The sequence below is a fragment of the Bos indicus genome, chromosome 10 (genome assembly GCF_029378745.1).
Source record: "Bos indicus isolate NIAB-ARS_2022 breed Sahiwal x Tharparkar chromosome 10, NIAB-ARS_B.indTharparkar_mat_pri_1.0, whole genome shotgun sequence".
NCBI lineage: Eukaryota > Metazoa > Chordata > Mammalia > Artiodactyla > Bovidae > Bos > Bos indicus.
The window spans coordinates 36815771-36842565 of record NC_091769.1 but is presented as its reverse complement, the minus strand read 5'-3'; the positions used below and the strand labels follow the sequence as shown (position 1 = coordinate 36842565).

General features: G+C 51.7%; 2 protein-coding genes and 1 long non-coding RNA gene across 4 annotated transcripts in view; 1 reads left to right on the top strand and 2 right to left on the bottom strand.

The window, feature by feature from the left end:
* Positions 1-503: 503 nt before the first annotated feature.
* ITPKA (inositol-trisphosphate 3-kinase A) lies at positions 504-8948 on the bottom strand. The gene is made up of 7 exons (XM_019968567.2): positions 8350-8948; positions 2545-2641; positions 2247-2463; positions 1902-2106; positions 1562-1663; positions 1196-1267; positions 504-1105 (listed from the first exon to the last, which is right to left on the bottom strand). The coding sequence occupies exons 1-7, from the start codon at positions 8836-8838 to the stop codon at positions 902-904; spliced, it is 1386 nt and encodes a 461-aa protein (XP_019824126.2). The 5' UTR covers positions 8839-8948; the 3' UTR covers positions 504-901.
* On the top strand, positions 8396-13548 carry LOC109564969 (uncharacterized). 2 transcript variants are annotated; one of them, XR_002181571.2, is made up of 3 exons: positions 8396-8499; positions 9868-9982; positions 10795-13548. It is a non-coding gene; the product is annotated as an uncharacterized lncRNA (long non-coding RNA). The 2 variants fall into 2 exon arrangements; XR_002181572.2 differs by lacking the exon at positions 8396-8499 and adding an exon at positions 8950-9754.
* Positions 13549-17150: 3602 nt separating this feature from the next.
* The window catches only part of RTF1 (RTF1 homolog, Paf1/RNA polymerase II complex component), a 46242-nt gene continuing 36597 nt past the window's right edge, over positions 17151-26795 (bottom strand). The window contains exons 7-18 of the mRNA XM_019968566.2: positions 26046-26181; positions 25373-25550; positions 24373-24455; positions 23135-23222; positions 22919-23026; positions 22261-22338; positions 21610-21731; positions 21380-21437; positions 20871-20948; positions 20310-20405; positions 19483-19594; positions 17151-19248 (exon numbers count right to left, since the gene is read on the bottom strand). Coding sequence (XP_019824125.2) covers positions 19142-19248; positions 19483-19594; positions 20310-20405; positions 20871-20948; positions 21380-21437; positions 21610-21731; positions 22261-22338; positions 22919-23026; positions 23135-23222; positions 24373-24455; positions 25373-25550; positions 26046-26181 — 1244 coding nt within the window. The 3' untranslated portion in view covers positions 17151-19141. The remainder of the gene's footprint in view (positions 19249-19482; positions 19595-20309; positions 20406-20870; positions 20949-21379; positions 21438-21609; positions 21732-22260; positions 22339-22918; positions 23027-23134; positions 23223-24372; positions 24456-25372; positions 25551-26045; positions 26182-26795) is intronic.

Here is a 26795-nt window from a genome sequence, read left to right as displayed (position 1 = left end):
TGGAACCTTTGGAGTCTCACCTGTGGCCTAAGGGTCCTAAGGGTGAGGACTCTGGCACTGATGGTGCCAGTTCCTCCCTGCACTCCTCCCCAGGCTTCTAGGTGGCTTGAGTCCCACGTAGCCTCTGTCTCCTGCAGTCTGTGCTACACGTCTGGGCCTGTCTCAGGGCTGGCCTGGCACCACTGAGCTCTCCATCCTGGAAACCAGTCTCAGGCCTCCTGGGCAAGAGCCTGGCCACTCCCAGCCTTTGATATGTGGAGCTAGAGGCCACCCCCACCCACAAGGTGTAGGTGGGGAATTGAAATTGCCTCCTGCAGGAAGCCTTCTCTGGATTGCCCTTACCCCAGTTAGCATCCTCCACCTGGGCAGCCCCCAACACTACACATGCCGCTAACAAAGAGCTCTTGTCATAGACCACAGTGATCTGAATGCACCTGACAGATGCTAGGGAACCAAGAAAGAAGGGCCCAGAGGGAAGAAGGGGATGAGCCCAGAGTCAAAGCTGGTGTCTTTGAGTTTTATTGGGAAGAGGAGTCCATTGTAGTGTGGGAGTTCAGACCAATAGATCTAGTGCCTGTGAAACAAAGTTCTTTATCTGGCTTCTCTGGAGAGGTATGGAGCCCCCTCAGAAGAGCTGGGCTGAAGAAGAAGCCACTTACCCTGCTCTCCTCCTCCCTCCCCCGCTTAATTAGCGTCGCCGGCTCTAGGAACACTGGGGCTTGTAGGGGGCCAGGCCCTGCGCGTGCAGTGTGTCCCACAGTGGTTGGCACTTGTCCCTACAGGGCGGTATGCACTGCTCCGCATCGCGGGGTTTCAGTCTCTCTTGCCTGCATGCATGGTGGGGACGCAGGCGCAGCTCCATCTGTCAGACCCTCAGGTCAGCAGGGACAGGGGCCCAGCCTCATCTCTCGGCTAGGCTGGCCAGGATGCCAATGAGATTGTCCAGCCCCAGCAAGTAGCCGTCCTCTCGGTTGCCCTCTTCCCAGGGCCGCCGGTGGTCCAGGGTCTGGCCGTCAGGGAGGGGCGTGGTCTTGCCAAAATCGATGAGCCACACGCCGGCGCGATGGCAGTGATCATGCACGAAGAGGAGCGAGCTGCCGATCACCTGCCGAGTCCCCCACCGTCAGGCCACGGTGGAGAAGCCCTCCACCCTCTTCCCTCACAGACCACAGACACGTGAGCCTGCCCTTCTTACCTCGTGCCTCCTAAAGAACTCAGAGACCTCCAGAGTGTCCCGGATGTGCTGCAGGCGGTTCAGATACCTCCTCTGGAGAGGGTGGAGAAGGGGAGGACAAATTAAATACCAACTGAACCTCTGCGATTGTGAGATTATGAAGAACGCCACGATGCATGCTTGGCTTGGCAAATACCATGGTGAAGAAGGCGCAGGCCCCCACGTGGCGCGCAGCCCAGAATTGTTGTAAAGCAATAACAGCGCAGTGCGATAAACACTGGGATGGGGGTCACGTACGGACGGGTGTTGCGTCAGATGACCTGACCTGGGGGCACCCCTCGGTATCAGGCTCCCCAGCATCTCAGGGTTCTGGGATCCCACGCTCACCAGCACTTCCGCATCCCCTTGCACAAATTCCTCAAAGACGCGGATCACCTGCTCTCGGCTTCGCGTGGTCTTGAAGTCTGTACTGCAGGAGCCGTCGGCTTTCTGTAGAAGGTGGGCAGAAATCGTCAGGGGCCACGTGTGCGCCCAAAGGGAGAGGATCTGGCTAGCGCAGCGATACCTCCTGGGACGTTGAATGCCAGGGACAGCGAGACGGCCGCCAGAGGGTGCCTCTTCCGGGGGCAGTCGGGGTGGGAGGTCAACACGGAGGACAGACACCGCACAGTGGGGCTGGGGCGGAGGAAGGGCCCGGGAAATACAAAGCGACGCGAGCCTGGCCCACCTTGATGCCCTCGATGCGGAAGCCGAGAGTGGTGCTGGAGCTGATGCCTTCTCGCCACTGCATGTAGCGCGGCTTGGTAACTGCGCGCTGCGCGTGCTCCTCCTCGGTGGGCGCCTCAGGGTCGACTGCCAGCATCTTCTTGTACATGTCCTTCCGCAGCTTGGGCCGCTCACGGGCTTTGGTCAGCTCCTCTTCCAGATAAGTCCTACGGAGGCGCAGGCAGCGGCGCGGCGTGAGCGGGCGCACACTGGGACCTAGTCGAGCACTGCCTTGGGCACGCGTAGAGCGCTCGTTCCCGCCCTGGGCCCTTTACTGGTTTCCAGACGCCCCGCAGGGCACGCGTACCTGACGCCCATCTTGCAGTCTAGTACGCAAGGCCCATCGAAACCGTCGAGCAAGTCCTGCAACTGCAGGTAGCTCTCGCCGTCGCGCTCCACCACGCCGTGGAAGGCGGGCACGCAGCCGCGTAGCGCATCCGCCATGAGCCGCGCCAGGCAGTAGCGCTCCGGCTCCGAGCTGCGCTTGAGGATCAGTCCGCTGGTGCCCGCTGCCTTGAAACTCCCTGAGGGCAGACCTTGGTTAGTGGCGCCTAAGTCCCTTCCTCCCGGCCTCCGCCCCGCACCCGCCACGACCCCGTGCTCACCCGTGTGCCCTGCCAGCTGCACCCAGGCGTAGCGCTTCTTGAAAGGGCTCATGACCGGCAGGTTCACCATGGTCCGGATCTTCTGCCAGTGGCTTTTCTGAAAGCGACACGACCCGGGTCTGCCAGTCAGCGTCTCAGCAGTAAAGCCATCCTTCCTCTGGAACATGGTCTCGCCCCGTCCCACCCTACCCTAAGCAGCTCGTGCCTGGAGCTTCAACGGCTGATTCACTCAGGGGTTTATCGTGAGCCTGTGTGGCGGACGCTGAGACAAGCGCCTGGAGATGATAGACATCCAGTGTGCTGAAAAGAGCCCCAGCCTTAGCGTCAGAAAGCTCAGTTCTGCTGCTCCACAGCTGCACGGACAGGTTACTGAACTGCTCTGTAGTGGTTTTAGGACTTTTGTGAGGAAAACAGTCTCGTGATGTTAAAAAAAAATGCAGATTTTCAGGTCTACCACAGGGAAACTCTGAGCATTGCACTTTTACCAATGCCTCGGGATATTCTGGGGCTTGAGAAGCCTCTGAGTTCAGTTTCTTCAGTTCCCCGTAAAATGGGGAAATAACTACTCCCACCAGGTTGTTGTGAGTAGTGGTAAATTAGACTTGAGTGTGACAGCCCCCACCCCCAGTCCCATTCCTTGGCGTGGACCACCACTACCTGCACAACTCTGGATTATCATTTAATACTTGGGACCATTGGTTCCTCTTATTTAGGGAGAAAGACAAACATGGAAACAAATCATTACACAGGCCCAAGGTAGGGAGGCCAACCTGATAGGGCCTGAAGAAAGAATGGCTTGGTGCTCCCCAAGGTTCTCTTCCTATCCTTAGATGCCATCTCACTCCCTACCAGTTGACAAGGCCAGGGTACCCCAACCTGGACCCAGAAACCTGGGTTTTGAAAATGGAATACAGAGGGGAGGGTCTGTCATCTTAGATGAAACTGAGAGGGAAATTGAGATTTTGGTGTACCTTTTGCCTCTTGACCGTTGCGTCTAGTCTGAGATCATCTGATACTCTGAACCTTTCCTCTTCCCACACCAAGCTCATCACTCCTGTGTCTACCCACTGGAGCATCTAGTGGGTTTGCTCATCTAAAGAGTGTGTCTGCTGCCTCCTCCCAGGGCGCCTGCCTTTTAGAGGAATGACATGTGTGCCTTCACAAGGCTGGTCCCCAGGAATCCAGCTCTCACTCAGTCCACCAGAGTGAGAGGGAGAACTGGGGTGGAGGCTTAAGAAGAGGAGGCTGCTGACTATAAAACCGCTTTCATGGCGAGGAGATGGGAGTCAGTGACACAGTACTGGAGGGGGGAGTCCGAAGTTGCTTCCAGTCTTGGCTCTGTCACTTTCTAGCTGAGTGAACTCAAGTGAGAATTTCATCTGTGTGAGCCTGTTTCCTCTGGACCTAGCTGTTGCCATAACACGAGCCACCATTTACTGACCGCCCACTGCACACCAGGCTTCTCATCTCCAACAGACAGCATTGCTCCTGCTTTCTTCCTGAAGTCCCTACATGGCTCAGAAGGGTGTGATCACATGTCCAATCCCCAGAGATCTGGGGGTGTAGCCAGAAGCAGCCCACTAGAAGCATGACATCTCTTTCAAAACTCCCTTTTTCACTCTTTAAATACATACAAGGTTTGCATTATGCTGCATAATAAATCCAAGTTTTATTATAAAACTCTCCCACCTCTCAATCCTCAAATAAAATTCCAGGAAGATGTATGTGCCAGGTACATTGAGTGGCACATCCTATACCCTCTTCCCCCACACTCAGTTTGAAATTCATGATGCTGCTGCACATGCACAGTAAGTGCCTGAGATGGTAACTCTTGCCATTTTACAGAAGGCAATCAAAGTTCAAAGAGTTAACATTCCTGCTATCCCTGCTTCCAGCTGGCCTCCCAGTCTCTGCCCTAAGCTCAAGTTCAAAACCCACCCCCATGTTCCAATTGTCCCAGCAGTTTCCAGAGGTCAAATGGACCCTGCATGAAAAAGAATTTTGTATAAGATGAAGCAGTTTGCAGCCACAAGGCGGTGTGTTTTGATCTCTGGGGAAACACTGAGATCTGCCTGGGGACCCCTCTTTGTTAGCTGGACACCTTTAGTTTATCCAAAGGGATGGGTTTAGTGGTGGGGCTTCAGGAAGCTTTAGGGACTTACTGGCAGAATTTGGGGGGACAGTGGGGCCAGAATGGACTTCATTATAGGGTTCATCTAGTTCTGTAGCCACCCCAGTAGAAGATGGAATCAGCCTTGGGTTAGGTGAGATGGGAGAACTGCATCATCCTTTCTTCTGTGATCATGTAGGAGCAGTGAGTGAGGCTGGAAGGTGAAAGGTGGAGCTGGTAGAAGAGGATTTAGTACCTGCAGTCCTGAGCTACTGTCTCTTGAGTGATGTGTGATAATATAGCATTGGCTTGCTCCCAAACTGAGATAACATCGGGTTATCTCTCCACTCTCCCCACCCAAGTTTTGTGAGGTCATATCAGCCAAGAGCAGCAAAGACTAAGGTTGTTTCCAGCCATGTGGGTTACAGAAGGCTTTCAAACCCGTTATGCCATTTGAGCCCTCGCAGCCACCTTTTGAGGTTGGTTGGTAATGACAGGATTTAGTTCCTCTGCCAGTAATGGATAGGGTCAGATATGGAAGGAGTTGATGCAAGCATCATGGAATTCTGCCATCTTCATCTAGGGAGCTACCTCCCCCAGGGAACATAATGCATAAAAGATGCATATATCCAGAATGGTTCTAGGGGAATCATTCTTTGGCGAGTGGGTGGGGATTTTGGCACATGAACAACAGCAGGGAAGATATTTTTGAGCAGGTAAGGCTTTTATTGTGTGAATATCAGAAAGCAGATTTATTATGTTACAGAGTGAAACCTGGCTGAAAAAAGGGTTAAAACCCCATCGCCTGGCCCAGGCAAATAGAAGTCTGAGAAAGCATCTCACAGCAAGAGGCTACCCAGACACCTTGGGACAAAAAGCTCAGGAGAGCTGACCATGTGAGAGTCTTTGACGAAGTCACAGGAGGACCCTCTGATAATTCTTCACCCATGAGGCTGGACAGGGAGCATCTCCTTCTGGGCAGAGCTTAGCTGAATACTAGCCTCAGACCCTCCTTTTATTTAGAAGCCCTGAGGACTCCAGCTTCTTGTATCACACCAGACACTTTGTGTATCTTCTGCCTGAAGCCCTTTGCTTTCTTTGTCTTTGGTATTCATCTCCCCTCTTCCTGACTTCCATGCCCTACCTCCAGCCATCCAGACTCTGGCTAAAGCTCTCTACTAGCCCAACCCCCTTGCCATGTTCCCAGTACTTTATCAAATAAGCACTCCTGGTGGTGGTGGTGGTGGTGAGAACAATCAGTTTAAATTTATAAAATGATTTGCACCAAGGTATAAGTGACCCACGACTTCACCCTCCCAGGGGCATTTGCTTTTTAAAAAGGAAGTCTGTTAACCTAAATTCTGTTCTATAATTAGTGAAAAGTGAAGTGTGGGAGTTCTGGGCCCAGGACAGGATGGCATCCAGGTCTCCTTACCCATCCTGGAGCACTGAGAGAAGAGAATCAAATGAACAAGAGTCAAACAACCTTTCTTCTGTTAGAGCAACACCCCCAAAATTGTTTTAAGAGGCAGACAAGGCCTAAGAATGTCATGCCAGCTGCCCTTGGGGACAGGCCCCCAACTCCTCTCTTGGCCTGTATGGTTTTTCTTCCCCTACCGTAGGAAAGGAAGCAGGAAGGAGGCAGGCTGCCCAGTCCCAACTACCTTGAGGGGGAGCCCAGCTCCAGACTCTGGGCACACAGTGTGCGGCTTCTAGAAAGAAGAGGTGAAGGATGTACACAAGCCTTGCAAAGGCTTGCCGCTATTTACTTTATCCACCCAGGCCGGAGGTGTAAGGGGCTGGAGAGCTGAGAGTTGAGGAGTGCTGCAGCAGTACTCTTCTCCCGGGCGCATCCTTCACGGTCAGCCAGCCTATGGGCTCTGCTTCCTGCCTGGGGAAGCCCTAAAGGCAGCCTAGGCGGGCGCGCTGTGCGGCTCCGCGAGGCAAAGTCCGAGCCGGGCCCTTCCACGCGGACGCAGGCGGCCTCTGTCAACAGCCCTGGCTTATCTGCCACCACCGTGGCTGTTTGCCTTCGGGGAGGCCCCGGCGGGCTGGGGGTTGGGAAGGCCTGGTACTCGCAGCCTTGGAGCTGGAAGGGCCCTCCACGGCCATCTGCTCCAGCTCCTGCCGCGCCGGGTGACGGGGAGGCCCAGAGTGGGAGAGGCCGGCCGAAGACGCCCAGGGCACAGCTGCGACTGGGCCCCGGAGTCTTGACCCCAGCTGGGCTGCCTACGTGTAAGCAGTCCTGGGCCGCAGGTCCTCCTCCGCCTTTAGCAAGAAGAGTGAAGCCGGGGGCTGCCCTCGTGGCTCCCTGCCTCCAGCGCCCGCCTCTCAGCTCTCAGAGATTTGAACGGGGGGAGCGTTGGGCCCACAGTTACTGCTCCGGATTTTCGGGGGTAGGGAGGGAGGAGTCCTCTCACCGCCCCTCATCCCCGCCTCAGAAACCCTCGGGCGGCACCGCCTCCTTTCAGGGAACAGGGTTACACCAGAAATGTCAGGGGTCAGGGGTACCCCTACGGAGGAGAGAGGGACTCCCCACACCCTCTGCCTGGTGTCGGGGTGGGTTCCTGCTCTATGACACTTTTTCCTTTTCCTTCTTGTTTCACAAACCACGTCTCCCTGAGGATAACGTAAGTCTCAGGGGTAAGTGAATCACGGAGCCACTGCAAGCCATTACAGTGACTCTCGCGCCTCGTCCAATCCGAGCGCGGGGGGAGCCTAGGTCCCGCAGGCCCGGCCGCCCCGGCGCACGGCCGCTGCTCTCACCGCCCTTCTGGGCAAGCCCCGAGCCACCAGAGGCTGAGGGCGCCCTTCGCCTCTTCCTCCACTTCAGGGACACTTGCATAACGTGGATCTAGAGCAACTCCTTCTCGTTGACCGCGGATAGTTATTTAAAGTATTTGGCCTTGATTAAAACAAGGGGGACAGGACGGCTATCCTGGGAGAAACACGACCCGGAGGGGCAGGCACGGGGAATGACTGCACCATACCCTAGCCTGGGTTATCAAAGGGTCAAACCTGGCCCCAGAACATCCAGGCTACCGGGGGCGGAGATCGGCAGACTGGTCCCACCCTCTCAGCCTCAGTTTACCTCCCTCCACCCTCCCCGGCCAGAATTAGGAGCAGCAAAGCGGAGGAGGGCAGCGTTCCTACCCCTGCCTAAGCTCGCTGTCCCGCGCCCCTCCCTTGCCCGCGTCCAAGCCTGGTGCGGGCGCCGGGAGCAGACGGCGGCAGTTCGCGAGCGGAGCCTGGAGCTTGGCTCCACTCCCACTCAGGAGAGGGAAACCGTGGCAACGGCGGGGGTGGGGCGGCGGCGCGGGAGAGGGGGCGGCAGAGAAGGAGGCTCGTCCTCACGTCTCGGCGAGAGTTCGCCGGGCAACGCTAAGCCCCTCCGATCCCTCCAGCCATCTCACGGCCGGCAAGTCACGCTGCCCCGCTGCCCCGCCGCCCCACCTGTCTCCGTAGCCGGTCTCGGGGATTCCTCACTCCCTTAGACGCCCCAGGGCCTGGGTCGCGACTCGCCTGTAGAACTGGAGTAAAAAATGTCAAGGCGAGGGGTTGGCCCGGCGCCTCCTACCGACCCCACTGCCTAAAGAGGGAGAAGGGGACTCTCGGGGGAGGGAGCTTAGGGCGGGAGTTGGTCCGCAGCGAGCTCCAAGCAGGTCCCCGCTCCGGCCCCGCCCCGCGGCCCGTACCTGACCCACGTCCTCGCCCGCTTCCAGCTGCACGTTGCCGCGGCTCCGGCTCTCGCTGTCGCTCAGAAGATCGTCCTCCGAATCCTCGGGCAGCGACGAGGAGCCAGTGGAGGAGAGCGACGAGGTGGAGAGGCGGCGCGGCTGCTGCAGGTGCGACGAACCCACAGCCGGGAGCCAGCTACCCTCCGGCTCGGGCGGCCCGGGGCTGGCCGGGGGCACGTCCGGCTCCTCGGCCGTCACAGTCAGCTGCGGGATCACTGGGGCAGGGGGAGCCCGCGGAAGCCCGTTGGGGACCTGTCCCCCTCGCCGCTTGGCCCCGCGAGCCCGGGGCTGCCCGGCGGCGGCGGCAGCAGCGACCGCAGCGCAGCGCGCCTCGAAAAGCAGGCGCAGCTCCCCGACGCTCCGGCGCGGAGCCCGCTCCAGCCCAGGGCTGCACGGCCCCGCGCCTCCCGGCCGCGCCATGCCCGTCGGGCCCCCGGGCAGGGTCATTTCCCGGTAACAGAGCCGCGGCAGAGCCCACCAGCCCGCGGCGCGGCGGGCACTGGAGACGCTCGGCGCCCCCGGCTCGAGACTGCCCCGAGGCGGAGCCTGCGCCGCAGCCCGCCTGGGCCCCGCCTCGGCCGCGCCCCCCGCCCACTCCTTTCACTTTCAGAGAAAGCGCGGGCCTTCCTGGGCTCCTGCCCAGCCGGGAAGGCTCCCTGTTGCTCCGGGGGTGGTCGGGAAGCCCAGGCCTCCTGGATATACAGAAAACCCGGGCCTGGCCTTCGCTGCCTCTCAGTGCCCACCTTCGCTCGGGAAGGCCGGAAGGATTGCTCCGCCCCACGCCGCGCTCGACACCCCAACTCCGCAGGGATTCCTCCAGGAATTCCTCCAGGGCAATTCCAAGGGCCCTGACCCCGCGGGGGTGGAGCTGCTCCAGCTTTCGCTCTCGCACCCGGTCCCCTCGGGCTCCTTTCCTCGTTCCACCCATTCTGGGCTAAGGCGTCCAGGTCTCGGGGGCTTTTCCCCCTTCTTCGGCGCGAGTTCAAGGCCTTCGGCTTCCCCAGGAAGCCTCAACCCAGGGCGTGTGCCCAAGTGGGGACTGTGTCTTGGGAACTAGCTGAGGCTTTCCCCACTCCCTATCCCCGAGGCTGGCCGAGTACAAGGTCAGGGGGCGGGGCCTCGATCTCTCCAAGTTTTCCCGGCAGAGACCCGGCCAGCATCCCAGGCTGCTGCCTGGCGGAGGCTGGGGTGGAGGGTGGCGAGCCCTTCTTCCTCCTTTCCTTTTGGAGTTCAGGGCTTGGAGTTACTGTGGGGCTGGAAATAAGTCATTCCTCCTCCTTGAACTGATTTTTCTTGACAGGGTTGTTGTCCGCCTCACAGGATTGCTGTGAGAATAAAATGAAAGATGTGATATCTCGAAATGGTAAGAATAATTTTAGTGTGGGTGGGACAAAGAGCCAGCGTCAAGTTCACCACACTCCAGATGTGATTTTAGGCAGTCTAGTCACCGTTCTAAGTCCATTTTCTTACTTGTAGATGGAGGTAAACTTCACCTGACCCACAGAGTTGTGGCTGTGAAACTGGGAAGAAAGTGCTGGTGTTGGAGAAGGATCTCATACACCACAGCGTGCTCCTCAGTAGCATCGTTGTGGTAGGTCTTTGGCCACTTTGCATGTTAGTGGTCAACTGAGCTGCAAAGGCTGCTTTGTGTAGAACTCAGCATTTCACAACATTTCCTATTTTTTCTCCAAATGCCATGAGAGAGAATCCCTCATTGGGGATTCTGATGCCTAGAGATTACTGGGGGACCTGTGGGGATACAGCCCTCTGAAGGATGGCCTCTGAGCTGATGAAGACAGAAAGGAACTCTTATCTCCTTTCCTTATCTCCCTTCATCCAGAATTCGAGAATGGCCCAGGAGGAGAGACAGTGGGTGCCTTCAGCAAAGAAGAAAAGGGAAAATCCCTAGGGAAGAAAGATTGAGTGGAAGAAAGAGTGGGAGGAGGGAAGAAAAATGGAAGAAATGAAGGAGTAAGAGAAAGAAGGAAATACAGGAGTCTGAATACTCCTCTGTGGAGAACCTGGGAAGCCACATGGCTACCTTCTCTGGGGCACAGAGGTTTGGAGGAGCCTGAGTGTTTGTGTAAGGGGTGTACTTGAGGGCTTGAAGGACCAGAGACACCTATGTCTCCTGCACTCATTTCTTTCCCTCCGAGCTCCCCTGGTTAGAGAGGAGCTGGGAAGGTAGTACCCTCAGAGAGGGGACTGGGGGCAAAACCAGAGTGAAGAGAGCCAACAAGGACCTGTTAGAACTGGAAAGGCGGGAAGGGAAGTGAGAAGAGGGAATATGCAGCTCACACCTGCCCAATGGATGGGCAATGTTGGAGGCACGAGCAGGCTGGGAGCCCGTGTCATCCTGACTGCCATGAGGAAACTCAGGGCAATTCCTTTTTCTTGTATCAGGAACTTGCCCAAGGCAGGCCACCAAAGAAGAGCTCTTTGCAATACCTGCTCAGGCCTTCCTCCCTGGAAAGGTAAGGACAAACCTTGGAATGGGTATTAAAATGAGTTAATTTCATAGGTTTTCAAGTGGGAAGTACATTTATATGCCTCTACCATCCTCACAATACAGCAGAAGTAACAAAGAGGTTAAATAATTCAGCCAAGGAGGTTAAGGCGCTTGTGCAAGGCCGCACAGTTAGGTGGTGGAGTGTGCCCTAACTTCTATTCTTGTGCTATGCTCAGTTTCTTAACATCTTGTAGTTCAGTCCCTAGATCCTTATCCAGTGAAGGCAGAGTCTGCCTCCACCTACCACAGGCAGAAAACATAGGCACAATCCTGGGGCAGGGCGGAGGGGTCCCAATACGGCTGTGGGACAAGGTCAAAGGGTCCTCATGTCCTCCTAGTTGAGCCAGGAATGACCTTTCAAATGCTGGAATTCTGTTTTTTGCCTCAGTTTTCACAGTCTTTGAAGTTGAGTAGATGGATGTGAGTTAGAGGGGATGTGGAGAAGGTCAGTCTGACTACAATATAGGCGTAGGAATGGCCTCTTGTATGATGCAAAAAATGGATGTGCGGGGGACAAGAAGATTGTTTCAAGGTTTTGATGGTCATTAGGTGGCTCATCTGAGATTGGCCTTGAGAATCCCTCTGCCTTATCCACAAGGTCAGCTACATGTCTGAGAAGAGAACTGATCCTTCTTCTTGTGGCTTCTTTGTTCAGGGATCCTCCTATAACCTAGATGCATAGAGATTGAGTGAGAGGTTTCTGGTTTATTCCTTAGCCTGCCTCACTTAGCTCTGTGCCTCTTATGCAACTCACAGTACAGGACCATTGGCCCCAGGGGCAGGAGCAAGGTCACTACTCACCATCTCTATGCCAGTTTCTGCTTCCCAAGACCCCTGGACAGGGGCTCTCGCCTTGGAGAGAGAGGATGAGTGGGCCACCTGTTGGTTTTTTTTTTTTTTAACTTTATTTGGATTTGCTGCACACAGGCTTTTTCTGTTTGCAACAAGCAGGAGCTACTCTTTGTTGTGGTGTGCAGGCTTCTCATTGCAGTGACTTGTCTTGTGGAGCGTGGGTTCTAGGGCACAGGGCTTCAGTAGTTGCAGCACTTGGGCTCAGTAGTTATGGCCCCTGGGCTCCAGAGCACAGGCTCAGTAGTGGTGGCACACAGGCTCAGTTACCACTTGGCATGTGGGATCATCCCAGACCAGGGGTTGAACTCATGTCTCCTGCACTGGCAGGCAGATTCTTTAGGACTGAGCCATCAGGGAAGCCCCCACCTGTTGTTTTGAAAGCCTTTCCAGCAAGAGCTGAGCTTCCATGAGATGTGTGTGAGTGTGTGAGTGTGTGTGTATATGTTGGGAAGGTGATGGTGGCACATTTTCCTTTAGGCCAGGTGGTACAGGTTCTCATTCAAGTCAACAACTCCCAGACATGCTCTGTGAGGCTTAGTGTCCTCCAAGAGAGTTTCTAACCCCAAGATTCCAATATTCTGTGACCTATGACTCATTTGTCATTTATAGAGCAAATTAACTTTCATTAAGCAGCTGCTATGGACAAGGCATTGTGGTAGGTGAAAGGGATGCAGTAATGATCCCTTACTAGGGGTGGTGGCACATCATTTTACATTGTCTTTTGAAGGAAGGAAATGAGAAAGGACACAACAGAAAACGGCCCCAGGAGATTCTGTGCTTCCAATGCAGGGGACGTGGGTTCCATCTGTGGTTGGGGAACTATGATCCCCACATGCCACACGGTGCAGTTTTAAAATAGAAAAGAAAGAAAACAGGCCCCAGGATGCTAAAAAGCTGTATTTACTGTTTCCAAGGAACTTTCAGTGAGACCTTGGTTTTCAACTGCTTCCTGCAAACCATTCATTCTCCAACCCTGGTCAGTCTGAAGCCCTTTTCTGCCCAGAGCATGGTAGAGACAGTGCTGAAGGTTTTGCCAGAGCCAGGGTTATTGCAAATGGGGAAGAATTGGTGTTCTCCTTCCTCCTGGAAAGAGGAGTGAACAACCATCTTCACTTGACAACCCCAGACCCTTTTCCTTGCCTCTGGGTTTCTCCTCCTCCCCATGCAATCTCTGACCCTATAATTAATACAATTTGTGGAAATATCCTGGGAATATCTTCTGATAAAACTTGGGACCTAGCAGCATTCACTGACCCGCCACCCTCTGCATCACCCTCCTCCAAAACAGTCAAAATGTGTCACCACACCTGTGTATGCTCAGTAAGAACATTTTCTCTCCTGACACACTTCAGAAACAAGGTTTCCCATCCCTCCCAGGAGCCTGTGTTCCTGTGGTTCCCCCTCCTCCCTCTCTCTAAAACTCAGAACCCTCAGAATCTCTGCCAGTGGCCAAGGGGAGGCAGAGGGGACTGGTAGTGTCTGAGGTCAGGGATGCAGTCTTTCTGTCCCCCACATCCCTACTAGGGTACCTCCAGATCTTTCCCCGCCCCAGGTGGGCGCATCCCCTAATTATATTAGTGATCTCTGCCTGCCAGCGTGACCTCCACCCGGGGTGGGCAGAGAGCCTCCAGTGGCCAGGTGGAAACAGGAGCCACTAGGAAGTGGCGCGCAGGCCTCAGGTCCGTGGAACTGATGCTTGCTCCTCCTTGGCATCAGTCGGGCGCCTCACGCAACCCGCCAGGAGCACGGAGTAATCTGAGGCCCCAGCTCCCAACGGCGGGTGCGGGGCGGGTGTGGAGAAGCTGCCCGGGCGCGCGCCCGGCTGGGGTCCACGGTTGGAGACGTGCATGGCTAGCGCATGCACGTGCAGGCAGTGTGATCATCGCCCCGTGGGGCACTCGGACCTGGACTCCAAGGTCAGTGAGGTCGCGAGTGGGCGAACAGAGGCCGAAGCTGTTGACTCGTCGGGGCCGTGAGGGGATAGCTCCCATCTGCCACGGCCGTTTTACTCGCGGACTCAGGTTGAACCCCTACGACGGACAGCTTGGGCGTCTACTGCAGGCGGCGTAGCACTGCCGCATCTCCTTCCTGCGTGCGCTGCGGTCTGGGGACACGATAGAGGGGAGTGGTGGGGTCAGAAATCCCAGAACGCAGTCAGCTGGTCTCGCCCCCCTTTCCTCCACTGCGTTTATTGGGCATTAACTAGGTCCCAGGGTGGAGGTGGAGACTCACAGATAACAGTACTACAGCGTGGTGTGTGCCGCCCTAGGGAAGCCTAGGTGCTCCCAAACCGGAGCGGGAAGGGGCAATCAGGGAAGGTTTCCTGGAGGAGGTGACCTTTGAGCGTAGAGTCTTTGACCTGAAGAGTAGTTCTCCAGGGAAAAATCGATGGGGATAGACTTGTGCTTCAGGAGAGGTGGATGTGTTGATGACTGAGCAAGATGTGTTCCCGCATGAATTTAGCGACAGAGGGTCGTACGTTTGCGCCTGCGAAGTCCATTCAGTTGTGTCTGCCTCTTTGTGACCTCATGGACTGTAGCCCACCAGGCTCCTCTGTCTATGGGATTCTCCAGGTAAGAGTACTGGAGTGGGTTGCCATTTCCTTCTCCAGGGGACCTTCCCGTCCCAGAAACGAACCCGCATGTACTGCATTGCAGGCAGACCGTTGAACCACTGGGGAAAATGCAGGGTCATGGACAGCTAAAAGAGACAAAAAGTGATATTCTGAAGATGCTATTAAGTCATCATGAAACAGATTGGAACTTGGTTGAACTTCTTTACACTCATTTTCCAGTTTGACACGGTTTTTGTGTTTTAATTACTCTCTGTGGTGTTGGGGAGGTGAGGCTTCACAGTCTTTCTGAGTCCCCTGGGGCAGTGGTGAGGTGGAAGCCTCCGGAGCCAGTGAGGGCTGGGAGCAGGAGGATGCTTTCAGAACGACCATCAGTAAAGAGGGTGTGTGGTGTGTGTTGGGGCTGCAGAGGATAAATAGCAGCAGCAAGTTGGGACCAAAAGGCAGCTGTCCTTCTCTGGACAGTTCTCCTGGCCAGCCCCAGTGATCATTGGAACCTCCATAGGGAGACAGAGTTTCTAGACCTTCCTCCCACCCTTCAACACACACACACACACTCCTAGGTGGGAGCTAGCTGAGTCTCTGGGCCAAGTGCACACACACACACACACACACACACACACACACACGGACACTCCTAGGTGGGAGCCAGCTCTCTGGGCCAAGTGCACACACACACACACACACTCTCCTAGGTGGGAGCCAGCTGAGTCTCTGGGCCAAGTGCACACACGCGCACACACACACACACACACACTCCTAGGTGGGAGCCAGCTGAGTCTCTGGGCCAAGTGCTCCAGCTTCTGGAGCTTCATGCCCTCCGCTGACACTGGGGCTATTCTGTGGCTTCTGACCCATTCCATCACACTGCCCCTTCCACCCCCACCCCTCCACTCTGCTCCAAGTCTCTCCTGTGAGGCCTAATGGCCTCTCTGACAACAGCACTTATCGAACCTTTACTGGGAAAATGAACACTTAATCGTGAACAGGCTCCAGATAGATTTTATGTTAAAGATGGGGAATGGGCTTAGAAGAGTTAACCAGCTTCAGCCCTAGGTAGTTAAGTGATGGAGCTGGGGCATGAACGCTGCACTGAGCCCACTTACCTTGTGGCTTTTAGACTCTCCCTCAAGTCCAAAGCGTAATCTGGAAGCCCTCAATATGCCTGTGCTGCACTGGCTAAGCCCCTATTCTGGGCCAAGAAACTGGCCCTAGGGGCCAGCCTGGGGAACCGTACAGGGAAGGCAGACTGCCCCTCTGCCCTCACCCCCTAGTGCTGCTGCTCCCTCCAAACCTCTCCTCCCCAAAGCAGTTCAGCTGCCCACTTTAGTCAGGTAAGTCACATGAAAGTATCTGAGCTGGAGGCCTGTGACTTCCCCATTCCTGAACGCCACTACCATGAGATAGCCAATAGACCCTGCACCCCTCTCCCCTTTGCATTCCTCCACCCAAGGCAGTCACAGCCAGTGGCTGCCTCACAGCAGAGAACCCTGGGAAATAACTAGACAAGGCTGTCCTCTAGGCTGGACTATAATCTCTGCTCTCTAGGGCCCAGGAGCCCCCTGCTTCCAACAATCAGGTGGCTGGTGTGATAGGGAGTTTAAGAAAACCTCCTTAGATGCAGTTGCTAGGTGAGCCCCAGGGCTCCCAACATCAAAGGCAGGCCTGGACTGGGCTTGTACCATTGCGTTTGCCACCCGCTACCTTCCCAGGTCTAGAAAGGTTTGAGACACAGCCTCATGTAGTGAGGGCAGGGAGCCTTACAGATGTCCCAGCTGGGGCCCTAAGGGAAGGATATCAGTATTCCAGAGCCATACTCACAAGCCCTGGGTCCCCCTTCATGCTCACGACAGGCAGAAAACAAATTAACAAAGAAATTATACCTCAGCCAACTGAAAGCTGTAGGAGGGCGACACTCTCACTAGGGTTAGGCAGTGTATCAGGGTCCTACCTGGTTCTGTTAGAGCTTGTTGGTATCTCCCAACGTAGGAAGTAAACTAGGCCAGTTGGAGGTTGCCTTGGCTCTAGGCAACCAATGTCTGAGAGAGGCTTCTGGGGAACTGGGTAGCTGAAGAGTTAACAGCAGCCACTTTCACTTGGGGGTGGTGGTGGTTCAGGGCTAAGAGTAGGGGGAGGGAGGGAAATCAAGTGAGAGAGGCTCTCCTGGACTTGTAAAACATAACTTCGAGAGTTGCCACTCAGGATGCAGTCTTTGGACTAAATCTGACTCCCTTGTTAAAACAGGGCATAAAGTTTATTTACAAATATCTGTACAGTTTGAGTGACAGGTCAGGACTTCACAGAAACAAAACAAAAGCATTCTCTTTGAAGGAAAGCTGTAGGCAGGAAGACTTTCCCTGCACCTGTCAGAAGCAAGACAGACAAACAGACCTCTATACATCATGAGCTCGGCATACGGACATTGGCCTTTTTGCTTCTTGGAAGGAAGTGAAAAATGTATAAAGCAGTTTTAGGTGCCACACCCTTCAACACTGAAACCACCTGGGGGGTGGGGTGGGGGTGGAGCAGTGGGCCCCTGCTGCCTTCCCCAGCACAAGCGGCACCTCGAACCTCCAAGCAGCTCCGCTGGTGGGATAAAGCCCATGTATTATGCCTGGTCAAGATCTCAGTTCAGAGGCCCTGCCTCAGTTGAGACTGCAGACAAGTCCTCAGTCTTGATTCCAATCACCAAAATGGGCTACTCAGGTGAGAAGTTAACTGTCGGTCTTCTTTGGTTGGCTCTGCTCCCTGCTGTTTCTGGAGTCTCAGAACGAAAGTTTCAGCAGCTGCGTGTGGGGAGGTAGTGGCACAGTGGCTACAGTGTGATGCAGTTTTAATAAAAACTTTATTACACAGCCATAATGTAACCGACACTTCTCCAAATCCAAATGATACTAAATACAGATCTATATGGTGGATCAGAATGTCTCCAGCAAATTATATGGATTCTATCATTTCGTGTCTTTTAAAACAAGAAAGAAAAAGTCCGAGTTTGTCATGATACGAGAGGTCCCAGCAGCCTCCAGGACTCTTCTGGAGTCCAGGCAATGTTTAACAGTCTGTGATTCCACATTTACACAACAGTCTATAAAGAGTTTTGGTCAATGGACTATTCAAGTATATATGATTTTAATGAGTCCACCACCACTCCTTTGCCCAACTGAACTGTCACAGCCACCATATAGCTGTGTTACAGTCATATTTATCCATTTTACAGTCACAATTCTTTTAAAAAAAACATTGCTGCTTTTTTTTTTTAAATAAAAAAAGTGTAAACTAAGTTAAAGCAACACTGAGGCTCTACTAAACCCAAAAGAGTTACCAAGTTCCTTTTTGTTTAAATACAACTTAATCCATGATTTCCCATCATCCCACTTTCTTATAGAAAGTAGGGTGAAGAGATACAAGGCAGGGCTTTGAGATTCCTCTCCCTCTTGTGGGAATCAGCAGCTCTCAGCTGTTTCCTTTAGCTTAGTTCTTGTTTTATATAGTCAGCTGTACTTTGTTCTGAAAAGATTTGTTAAATGCCACTTTTATTTACACTTGGAGCTTTACACCTGAGAATGATTATCAAGCAGTCAGCTTATCTCTTTGCAAACATTTTATAAAGACATACATACTTCTTTGCTGGCTTCACCCTAGCTGCACAACAATATATATGCTTACCATATATATGTATACACACACACAGAACTGCACATGCTTGTAACATCTGCAACCTATATCTTTGTGTTCGTTCTCTCCACATTCATGTTGAATACTTTCTCTTAAAAAACAGAACAAAATATTATTCTTGCTGAAACGGCAAAACAGAATCACTAGGAAGAGACAAGTACATGGGGCGGGGAAAAGACACACTCTACATTCAGCCAAGAAGCTGTGGGCTGAACACATGGGCTGAGCAAGACACCTGTACCTCCCTAGTACCTAGCCATGGGCTTCCCTCCCACCTGCCAGGACACAGCTGACAGGGCAGGGGCCAAACTGGGGAGATTTCTCCGAGGTGGGAGGGTGATGGGAAAGAGGAGGTGGGGGAGAAGTTACACAGCTACAGCAGTCAGGACTGTTTAGTAAGAAGAATCACATTTAATGAATTTCTTTCTTGCAGTTTCAGATGCTCAAGTACAGCTGAAAAAAATCTGAAACAGCTATAGCCCCATGACAGACAGATACAAAGAGTACTGCATTTTAAAAAAATGATAAAAAAATCCACACACTTACAGACACATACACACATACACACTCTCTCTCAAATAGACCCCCTCCCTCCCCACAAATGTACACTTTTTGGAAATTAAATTGGGTTTTCAAAACCCTTCTTCCACAAGATCGGAAGAAGAGAAAGATGAGAGAGAGGAGACGGGACTGTGGGTGCCCAGCCCCCACCCCCCACCAGGGCCGGGGGCCAAATGTTCAATGGTTGGGCCCAGGGCCATCCTGCACAGGATGCTGCCCAGTGCTGCTGCTGGGGGCTCCAGCAGGAACCCCAGCTCCACGGTAATACTGAATGCGTGCAGAGTGGCCAATGAACTGTGGTTTAAAAAAAAAAAAAAAGAAAAAGGCAAACACAAATCTAAAGACATGGATAAAGCCCAAGAGAGCCCAGGTTCACATTGGGTGGGTCCTGGGGGGTCGGTGGAGATGTTGCAGACCAGGGAAGTCTATACAGCAAATGGTTTATATTACAGATGACTGGCAGTTTAGAGTCTCTTCCCAGTTCCTGCTGCTCCAGCCCAGTGAGGGCAAATCAGAGGAAAGGAGGAAAAGTGGGACACTGTGATGGGCATGCGGGGTCAGATGCAGCAGGCTGGGCGTGCTCAGATAAGCCCTCGTCGTTTTTTGTAGTCTTCCAAGTTCAGAGATCTCCTCGGAGCTCCATCCTTGGCCGGCGGAGCCTTGGAGGTGATGGCCAAGGCCTTTGATTCTACAGGAAAGAAGAGCAAACCGGCATCTGAGGCCCCCCGGTCTTGGGCTTCACTCCTCCAGGTAGTGTCCCTGTTCCCTCTCAAGATGGACCTGCAGCCTATCTTACTCTGGCCTCCATAAACACAGGTGACTAGACATCCCCATTTCTTCCCCCAAAGCACGCCTCCTTGCTGGCTGAGAGTCATGGAGCCACCCTGGTCCTTGGCCATGACCAATCTCTACCTTCACCTACCTGAGCTGGGGACTTGTAAATCAATCTTCACGTCAAAGTCATGTACTTTGAACAAGTCTTCTGAGAGATCACTGGCTGATTTAGAATTCAAATCTTTATCCTTTCCCTGACCCTGCAATGGGAAGAGAAAAACTAATTATAGAGGGATAAATGCAACTAGACTTCAAGAAGCAGCAACCACTAATGGTAAAAACTGCTGCTCAAGTTCATTAGATCTTCCTATTAAAGACTCTTCTGATTTCTTCTCTCAGAGGGAGGGCAGGAGAGTCCACAGAGGTTTTATTTCTGAGCCTGAGAGGAGGGGGAGGGAAGGTTCATGGCTGTGGGTGAGGGCAGAAAGGGTAGGCTCAAGACAGCAAATCCCCCCTGACCCAAGATCTCTGGAATTTCTGGGAGTTTGGGCTCCTTAGGAAAAGGCAGAAAATGGCTTCTAAATGGGCAGTTTCTCTTGGTTTAACATTTCAGTTTACACGGAGCTTTCACTTTTACAACTGTCTCATCCTTACATATTATCTACTCCTGACTGTCCTATGACAGGCAGGGTATATATTACCCCACTTTACATAGGAGAAAATGTGGATTAGAAGGCTAGAGGTCAGCTGCCTAAAGCCACAGTCAGGGGTTTCATGAAGTAGTGGTGTTGGGTTCAGAACTTATGTCATCTGACCAAAATTCAGTAGCTGTTTATTACATTTGTAAATAATGAGGATGAAGACAGGACTGCAAGTGGGACACCAAGTTCCTCCAGGTGGAGACAATCAAGCCCAAACCAGGAAGTGCCTGCTCTGGTGTACAGCCCAGTGGCCGAGCTTCAGTGTTACACTTGCCTTGTTCATTTCCTTTGGAGCATCTGGTAACACTCCAGAACCGTATTTTGCGTTCAGCTGGGCCAATATGGCAGCTTGAACAGCTGGGTCTCTGGACTGAGAGAACAAGGAAGTTATTTTAGAGACTCTTCAACACTCACACAGTCCCACCACCAGTTTCTATCCCACCTACCACCACTAACACAAGCACTACAGTAGGCCCATCAGCAGTCCAGTGGGGTTTTCCTCCAGGCTACAAAAAGGGACAGTTAAAAGCTTTGAAGTCCAGCCCAGCCAGGCCCTTGCCAGGCAACCTAGCCTACACATTCCTCATTGTGCTGCACTGGTGAACCTGCCCTGGCAGCGCACTTTAGTCCACAGGTTTCTAAAGTCCATGCCAGGTTTTTACTACCCGTATGTCCTACAGTAAGATAAAAAAGGAAGCGTCCAGACCCAAGTGTTTGAGGCAAGCAAATCCCACTAAGACAACATTATTTTTAACTTCTTATTAATCTCCTAATGGAATTCATTTATGTCCCAGAATCTAGGTCCTGACTAAATATGTCCTCTTTAGGCACTCACATTAGAAACGATGGTAGGTTTACACTGTCGCCTGGTAAAGGGATCCATCTGTTGGTTTTTCATGTTGTGACTTTCAGCCTGAAACAGAGAGCATGTATTACAGAACTCTATCTCCTGCCCGCCCACACCTCTCATTTATCATAAGCATGCATAAAAGTAACAGTCTTTGCAAGGCCCTGAAAAAGTCAAAGGCTGTCTATTAGCCTTTTCCCTTCAAGAACACCAGAACAGATTATGGGAGCAATAACAACAAAAAAATTGGAAACTGATAAAAATAAATATGCGTGGAATAGAATCTAAAGATGGGGAGGGGTTAGCACAGAAGACTGTTGCTTTTTATTATAATGCCTTACACAGTTGTATGTGTACAGACAGACTATGTGTGTGTTGTGTACATGCTACTTTAATAATTAAAAGAAAATATACTCAGGTGAGATACAGAAAAGATTACATGTTGTTTTATTAATTAAAACTACACTTAGTGATCTAGATCAAGCTGTCTCACTCACCACAAGGGCCTTCTCAGACTCCACAATGTTCCACTCCCGGTTCCGCTGGTTGATGTAACTGCGGGTGAGGAAAAGGGATGAGTCAGTGGGCTGTGAAAGGAGGGCGGGAACCATGGTGCCTGACCCCAGATATGTGGAGCCACTGGAGCACAGCACGTCCGAGGCCACAGCTCGCCTGATAACTGTGGACCAAGGATAGGAGCCCAATCACAACAGGCTCTGAAGCACACCTGATAGCAGATATGTTCTTGGTCCGCTGGCGGTCCAAGGCCTCTGCTCGCTCCTCCAGCTCGTTCAGCTGGTCTTGGATTTGTTTGGCCTTGTCCTGATCCCCCAGGTCCTCAGCCATGGCCTGTACACAGAGAGATGCATGAGATTTTGGCTATGACCAGCTCGGTATCAAGTGTCCCCTTCCTTCCAACACAGGCAAAATATCTTACATGATGAACAAATGACAGGAGGTATGAAGGAATAGCAAAAACAAACACCTCAGAACCCAGGCCCCGCCTGGCTAACTCACCCTAACAAGGCTCACCCTACCCTGACATGAAGAATAGAAAGCCACCTGCCATGGTGGGGCTGCGCAGTATCGTTCGTCTATTCGGGCCCAGTGCTGATACTGCCCTGGGGCCTATCTTATTACACGTGAAACTAAAGTGACGAGGAGGGGAGGAGAATGGAACGGGCAAGATCAGCTTCCACTGAGAGAAAGGAGAACAGCCAAGGGATGCTGCCCAGATGCTAAGAAAATCTGTGATGCTTACAGTCAAGCCCTGCATTTTCTCCCAATCCTGCCACTACTGACTTGGCAGAGGATGAACAAGTCTGGTTTCCGTATCTCCTTGCAGGACAGGGAAAGAAGTTCCAACACAAGTCCTCACCTTTTCCTTCAGAAGCTGCGTTTTCTTCATAGCATAGTTGGGTGGAGCTTTCCTGAATCTTTCTTTCTCTTTTACAATCTGTACCAGAGAGGAGACACCAGCAGTGAGGTATTCCTAAACTACTTTTGTAGGCAGGACAGGTGAGCCCATTGTGGAGGTAAGCAGATAGTTAAAAGAGGGCTGCTCTTCCTATGGTAGTGCCATGCCCCACACCCAGAACGAGTTCATTCCAAGGGGTACTATGCTGCTTCCAGGGTCCCAGAGAGTCTTCCCGGCTAGCGCAAAGGAACATGCACCAATAAACAGCAGCAGCCCAAGGGCCTTGTACTGTAAGGCTATCCTCTGTCCAAGAGAACAGAGATCAAACCATTTTACCAAAATGTCTTGGAGAAAGGAAACTCTTGAAGGACCAAGCCTAGCAGAACAGAGATCCCTGAGCCCTGAATCTACTTTGTTAGGCTGTGATTTCAAGTGACAGTGTACAAGAAAATCCTGATGAACTATAAATTCTAAGGTAGTAATAACAGAATTCCCTCTTCCTCATGCAATAGTGGTAGAGCCAAAAATGTCAAAATACAGGAAAGAAAAGACAGGCATGATCTTCTCTAACACTTGGCTCTTGATGAGTCTCCAGACTCTGGGATACGAGGTTTCTTACCTCTTCAATGTCCTGGTCATTGAATTTATAATTAAGAGCTTCTTTAATAGATAATTCCTTCTTATTGATTTCATCTAGAGTGGGCAACTGCATGCCAGCAGAGAACATCTGGACCAAAACGCAATAAAAGGGTTGTTTATAATAAAGAATTTGGGAAAGAGGCTCTGTCAATATTTTCATGAACAACTGCTAGGGAGGTGCTGTCTACTCACTCACCGCTTCTTTCCACTTCATGAATTCGCTCTCAGTGAACTCTTGGTTTGAGACAAACTCTAGGCGGAACACTCGCTGGTCACTGCCATGCCTGCATGAAAAAGAGACAGCAGCTTCAGGAAGGGCCATGTTGACTGCAGCGCCAGCAGATCAATCCCTCCAGACTCCACACTGCCTATCTCCAAGGGCCTCCATCTTGGCCACCCTTTAGAATCATCTACAAAGATTTACAAAACTTCCAATGGCAAGGCAGCACTCTAGATCAACTGAATTAGAATCTCTGGGAGTAGGAACCAGCCACTGAAATAACACAAACAACAACAAAAAACCTTCTAGGCTGTTCTAAAGAGCAGCCATGATTAAGCATCAGTGTGAGCACTGGAAGCAAGTAGACTTAGCCAGTGCTTCAGAAGTCCATTTACAATAAAATCGGTCACAGTCAACTGGCATCAAGAATATGAAATGTTATGGAGGTATCCGAATGACAAGGAGGTTCTATCCCTAGAGAGAAAGAACACTGCCTTTCTACTGATCCCTGTGCCAGCCACGTGAGTCAGTGCCTGCCTCACAGGGACAGTCACTCTTAGCATGTCATGACTACTGCCTAACCCAACTGGCTCTTTTCAACAGTCCAGGAGAAATGATGGGAATGGGAGAAGAGAACAGAGAGACCACAGAGGCCAAATAAGGCCAAGGCAGAGGTGTGTCTGTGACCCACTATCTGTAGTGACCTGGCAAGCTACTTCTATTCCTTCCCATATGGGGCCTTTAGAATTTTCAGGCTCCAAGCAGGTAGGGACTTGTGTATTTTGTTCTCACCTCTATCCTGATGCCTACAACTGTGGCACGTAGCCAGCATTCAGTCAATATCAAGTTACTGAGGCACAAACTAAATCCAAAAAGGTGACCTGGCTTGTGAGAGATCAGGTTAGTTGTTGACGGAGCCAGGACCAGAAGCAAGCCTCCTGCCCACACTCACTGAGGAACGCCTGCAGGACCCTGGGAGGAGCGGGTCTTGTGATCGTCTTCCTTCTACGTGTTCCAGCACTCAACATCCCCTATGAGACAGCTACCTCCTACCTTCCCTATAGGCAAAGGCGGAACACAAGTTTCCCTCCAAGCCCCTGGTGGGGACACAAACAGTATTATAAGAAAGAGAACACTGGGAGCAAACAACAGCCCCAGCAGGCCATGCCTGTTTGCAGTGGGAACAGAATCGGCCACGGAAGCACCTCTCCTACCGTAGCTGTAGCCCTTTGTTTGTTCTGGTGCCACCAAGCTGGTAAACTTTGGCGGTTTCCACAACACCCGTGATCTCAGCAACCTAAGTGAGGACAGAGACACCAGTTACAACACACTCGTTCGAAGTCCTCCACCCCACCCTCTGGCTTCATCTGCCTGAGTGCAGATGAGTGACACTAAACTGAGAGGAGCCCCACAGCTTCAAGGTGTTCTGGGCACTGTCCTCAGGCTTAGGACTCAGACAGCAAAGCACCTGTGCCCAGAGTAAGTGAGGACTCAGTTAGCTTGGTGGGGCCCATTGGCAAATTCCCCTCTAACTTAATTCTGCCTTATTGGGGGTGCACTTGGCTTTCAGACGTCAGTTTTATCAATCAAATGTGAAGACCATGATGTCTGTTTCTGTTGCCAAGGTTTCTGGGACGTGGCATGGCCACTGGTCCTCACACAAGGGGGTGAACACAGGTTAAAATCAAACAACTCAGAACAAAACAAACAAAAAAAGAAAAGAAAAAACAAACCAACCAGCTATGTTCTTTCTAGTCATCCAGGCCACAGAAGCAGAGCTGGAACTCACAAAATAATCTCAATAGGCTGGAAGGTTTTGTTTACTTTTTAAACCTCAATATAACTCCCTGTTCCAGAAGTCACTTAGTATGTAATGTGGAAATTTTTCATTATTTTTCAAATTAATAAATCTTCCAGATTACATAACTCCTGACAAAGACTTCATAAATGTCTCCTGTCTTGCTTTTATATGGAAGGATACAGAAAATCATTCTAAATCTAAACTTTTGGGCTCCAAGTACTCTTCCTGGCAGCAGGTCAGCTTGATCCCTGGTTGCCTCAGATTGTGGCTAATCTAATGAAATCTCAGCTGCAATCTATTTTCCCATCAAATGCTAGCAGAAAAGTGACAGGTCTGTTCAGCAGTTCATACTCTTAGCTAAGAATCATTATATTTAAAACATCCTACAACTGTCCAAGGAAAGAAATACTAACCCGGTAAACTGGTTTGCTGTTGTGGTTTCCGATGCCAATCCGTACAAAGCATCCTGTGACTGTTTTAGCGAAGAAGGGCATATGACACCAACGTTCCAGCTTATGCCGTGATAATCGAACGCGATTCAATTCCTCTGGTAAGGAGACCGGTTGTGATTTTGGAGGGATCTCTTCTTTCCTGTGAGGAACAAAGGATGCTGGGCAAACTGTTCATTGTACGAACAGATCAAGGTAAATAAAAAATACCAACTTCTTAAAACTTCACCGAAGTATATGTGATTTCATACAGCAGGAGAAATACATGAAGCAACAGGAAAGTGGGACTACAATCCTGTTCCTAACCAGGACTGTGAACTGTCTCGAATGAGGCTGCCAGCCCAGATAACCCACTATCATAGAAAGAAAACCAAGGGAAGCTCTTGGCTAATCCAAGGGTGACATGAAAGCAATTCCCACCTGCCAAATCTTGATGAAATGTTCAGGGGCGCAGCCTATGAGCCAAAGGCAGAAGCCTGTTTGGCTGATGTGCTTGCAAACTCAGCTCAGCAATTCAGGGTACTTGACCAGACCACAGTTTGTCACCAAACAGGAGGAGATATTTGGAAACTACACTAAGCCTTTCCCCGTAGAACCCACCCATCCGGACTACTAGACCAAAATGTGCACAGCTTACTCCTCTTCCTCGTCGGATGACGTTGTTCGGGATGAGCGGTCTGACTTTTCACTGGACTTGTCATCCTCCTCCTCCTCCTCGTCATCAGAGTACACCTCACTAGTTTTTAATGGCTGTTTCTTGGCGAGGAGCTCAGCTTAAAAAAAAAAAAAAAGGAAATGTTTACTGAGGTTTTCTCAATAAGAAACTGAAACATCTTTCATCTCTGAAAAAAAGGACTGGAATGTAGAAAGAGATTTAATAGATAGCTCCATCATCTCTGGCCTGGATTGTGATTACTTGGGCTATCTATACAAGTGAGTTACCCAGAAAGCAGAAAGTTTAAAATCACACCAAATGTCAAGCCCCAGCAGACAAAAATAAAGGGGGTGGGGGGGGTGTTGGAAGATAGTCACTAAGTGGGCAAAAAGGGACACCAACTCTGCAGACACTTGTCTTTTATTGTTCTCAAGACACTTGGAGATGGACAGGAAAAATGAGGAAAAACTAAAGATGTCTTCAGCGTCTTTCAGGGAAATCTTATTTTGAATTTACAGCACTACATGTAATAGCACAAGACTGAAAACAACCCAAATGTCTGCAAAGGCGAGTGGTTGAATCACCTCTAGCACACTGACCCAGTGAGCCACCCTGCAGCTGCGAAACAAGGAATGAGCCAAGCTGAACCATTACATTGCATCCTGAGTCAGAAAATCTTTTTAAATGAAGAGATAGTGAATATCTTAGGATGGGCTTCATATGGTTACTGTA